This window comes from Benincasa hispida, chromosome 8 (assembly GCF_009727055.1).
Source record: "Benincasa hispida cultivar B227 chromosome 8, ASM972705v1, whole genome shotgun sequence".
NCBI classification, from domain to species: Eukaryota; Viridiplantae; Streptophyta; class Magnoliopsida; order Cucurbitales; family Cucurbitaceae; genus Benincasa; species Benincasa hispida.
Genome location: NC_052356.1, coordinates 45040851 through 45044554, shown reverse-complemented (window position 1 = coordinate 45044554; position 3704 = coordinate 45040851). Strand labels below are relative to the sequence as shown.

At 35.8% G+C, this 3704-nt stretch overlaps 1 protein-coding gene across 1 annotated transcript; it reads right to left on the bottom strand.

Moving 5' to 3' along the window:
* LOC120084208 (probable 2-carboxy-D-arabinitol-1-phosphatase) lies at positions 1 to 3478 on the bottom strand. Its single transcript, XM_039040103.1, has 7 exons — positions 3076 to 3478; positions 2842 to 2993; positions 1514 to 1633; positions 1295 to 1394; positions 809 to 948; positions 644 to 723; positions 1 to 278 (listed from the first exon to the last, which is right to left on the bottom strand). The coding sequence occupies exons 1-7, from the start codon at positions 3239 to 3241 to the stop codon at positions 152 to 154; spliced, it is 885 nt and encodes a 294-aa protein (XP_038896031.1). The 5' UTR covers positions 3242 to 3478; the 3' UTR covers positions 1 to 151.
* Between the last annotated feature and the right edge of the window lie 226 nt (positions 3479 to 3704).

Below are 3704 nucleotides of genomic sequence, written 5' to 3'. Positions count from 1 at the left end.
TCCAAAAGAAATCATTTTAGTTGAAGCTCCATATGGTATTTTACAAAACAAGCCTAAGATTACATTTTCATGTAAACAATCATCTTTGTAAAAAAAAAAATATATAATTTCATTCTCATTTCCAATTCCACATGCAGTATACATCCTAGTTTCAGTATAAATAGGTGTGATCGCTATACATGTGTGCTGTCATATTCAAACATTGAAGCATTGCTTCACCACTTTCATTGAACTTGAACACCGATATCCCGCCGTTGTTTATCTCGATAGATCGGAACCTGAACCATGAAAGCCATTGACACAGACTTTTTGTTCAAGATTTTGGAATTTGGAAGTTGTTAATATAACAGTATATACTTCTCGTAAGAAATCTTAAACTGGCTCACCAGCTTTATAAATCGACGTTAAATAACTCAATTCTACCAACTTCAACAATGTTTACCATTGAAATTTACATATTTATTGAGGAACTCCATCTTCTACTCTTCTCTCTTTTATATATTTATTGAATAACTCTAACTGAACAATTCTACACCCTAAACACAAACTTTCTTATTCCAACATATTAACTCCCGACTTCGAAACTCAACATAGTGCCCCAAACCACCTCATTCACACAAATATTATAAATGACATCACATACCTCTCAGGGCCAAGCCCCAACGCTGTGCAGACGAGTGCTCGCAATATAGATTTGTGAGTGACCACCACAAAATTCTCTCCCTGATAATCAACAAAATAATTGTTAAAAGGCAGCAGTCAAGACAAGCTTGTCATTAATATAATAGATTACATGAGCACATCTCACAGGTGATAATAAGATTTCCTTCCAAGCCTCTCTCGCTGTTGTCCAAATTTTTCGAAGAGGGTAGACGCCATTTACGCAAAATTTAGCAGGATCTTCTCGCCATGTTGTGTACTCCTTTGGATAAATCTTCTTAGCATCCACTGCCTCCAAATTCTAATCATGATTTCTATGATCGAAACAGAATGTACAGAAGGATGTATTCTAAGCAATATTTTAAGATCTACTAGAAGTCTAAAATCGTCAATTCAGAAGTCAGGTTAGGAGATAAACCAGAACCAAGATAGAAAAAATGTTTGTCGTAAAATTTAAAACGGAGCATTCTCCAAAACCATTTTTTAATGGAATTTGTAGGTGGTGGTGTTTACTAGCTTGTTGGAATGTATTTACTGATGAGAAATTCAACTTCAAGTTACTTCCAAACATAATGTTCACGATAATTAGTAAAATGGTGATCATAATTCTAGCATGCTCAAGCAGGGGACACACCATTTTTCATGCCTTCAAGAAAAAACAGATGGGCTTCCTTCAGAGAATCAAGAAAAACCAGTTCTTCTTCCCGTCCTTGCCATAAAACTTCAGCAGTTGACTGCACCCAAGGAAATAGTGCTATTGGATGAAACATTCAATATGAGAATGGAAATAATAACAGTACATTATAATGAAGGGAAAAAAAAACATATATATAATCTTTGGATCCCTCTCCACCTTGGCGCGTGATATTGGACTTGCGAAACATCTATCAAAATTTATGTTTGCCAAGGCTCTTCTGCATTTTTCAGCTTGCTGTACCCCAGTTTGTGTTAAGACAGATAAGTCCGAGCTTCCCTGCATATTAGTTCAACACAAAGTAGGCTAAATATAAAATAAAATCCATGTGCAAGAACAAGAATGGGATCTGTACACCAAATTCAAGCAGGTGTTCTTCAAAATAGATTGAAGTCATCTCAAGCGTGGATATCAACAACTACCTGCATAATTTTCATATTCATCGAAGAATAAGACTTCAGACTTCGCAGCAAGATTAAATTTTTTACAGAGTTTATTTTTCTGAAAAGAAATATATAATAATCTTTCTCCTCTCTCCTTCACGCTCCCATCTGTCAAAAATTTTGTGGTGGCCAGTAGAAATTTATAATGGCACAATAGCAAGGAAGTATTCTCCTTAGCAAGATATGGGACATACATTGTATAAAGCAGGCACCAAATTGTCAGCATGTTACCAACAGCTCCAAACGTTTCTATTAACGAATGAACTAAACTAGAAAGCTGGAAACTTGGTTTTTCAATCTGATGCAAGTCTCTATGAAACACTAACTTTTCAACTACTCCAACTACTTATATTGGAGCCAAATGCAACTTCTCGCCTTGAAAGTCAGATCAAGAGGTGAGACTTCCCCTCGTACTTATAAAGCTACATCCTACCCCTTCTTTCAACCGATGTGAGATAAACCAACAAATTTTGCAAATAGCATAATCATAGTAATTTATCTATAGACATGATCTCTTATGCCAAACATACATGACAGGGAAAGTCCAGAACAAACTAAAATAGCTCAAAAACAAACAAAAATACATCCAAGAAAAGAAGACTGGAAGACAGCACAAGACAATTGATATCAAGCAACCCAAGGACTATTTCACATTCGCCCACTGTAAAAAAAGATCAATATATACTGGTTTGCTTGTGCTAAATCATCAATTGACCAAAAAGCTTAAGCTGATGAGAAATGTAGATATAATATTATATCACATTACGCTCCCCTCACTTGTTGGGTTTTAAATATTTAAAAGACCCAGCAAGTTAAAATCACTATCAATTGGAGAGAAAATAACATTGCAAGAGATTTGAACATAAGGACCTCTTGGACCACCTACTCCGAAACCATGTTAAATCATCGATTGACCCAAAAACTTAAACCGTGGACGAAGGAAATTTTAATATTAGAACATGTGCTTAAAAATACTTTCCTATTGCATTTTAAAATGCTTTTCCAAGTATTTAAAAAGTCCCCTAGAGAAGAAACAAAACAAACCTGTACTCTACTTTCTTCATTCCAAGTGCTAAGGCCATGCCTTACAAGAGTAACCTTCTTTGATGTAGAGATTGATCTTTCAGTAAGCGATGTTGTTGCTTTTCTAAAATCAAACGCTCCTCCAGTCATAACATCACCATTTCCAAGCTTCTCTGCCATAAGTCATCCAAAGCCAGAATCAGAAGGCATTGATATAAATGCGAACTCCATCATAAGAGTAATCGATAACGTTACCGGTGGTTAGAGACAAATCTCGACTGAAATTTGAGCAGCGAACTCCGGAACTTTCGCCGGAGAGATTAAGTAGGAAAGGACGCCTCCGACCGTAGGATAAGCAGGAACTGTAACTTGAAGTGGAAGTTAGAGGTACGATAGTCATGGAAACAATCCCAAAAGCCATGTTGTTGAAGAAATCAGAGAGATGACAGGTTGAAGTGGTTGCTGGGGTTATGGTTTTGCATTTGTGGTGGTGTAGGTGCTGTTAGCGGCGGTGGTGGAGCAGATTTTTATGGGAATAACGACAGGGGAGTGGTGGGGAATAGTTGAAGAAGATGAATGGGCTTTCATTATTTGGGGTAGTTTATGGCTGAATCCAAATCGCGGGAAGATTTTTATCCTCAATTGGACTTCCTTCCCTTTTCTCTTACCAAAAATCATAAATAAAACTCGTAATTGAAATTTGCTTTTATTTTTTTAATATCCGTGAGTCCAAATTGAATTTGATAGAAGATATTTCCTTCTTATGTTTTTACTGTTTTGTCCCTGTTATCTTCATTATACTTTCTCTTTTATTGGATTTTTTTTTTGAAATAATGTTTTTTTTAATAAATAATGACAAAAATAGAGTTGAAGGGAAACAATTT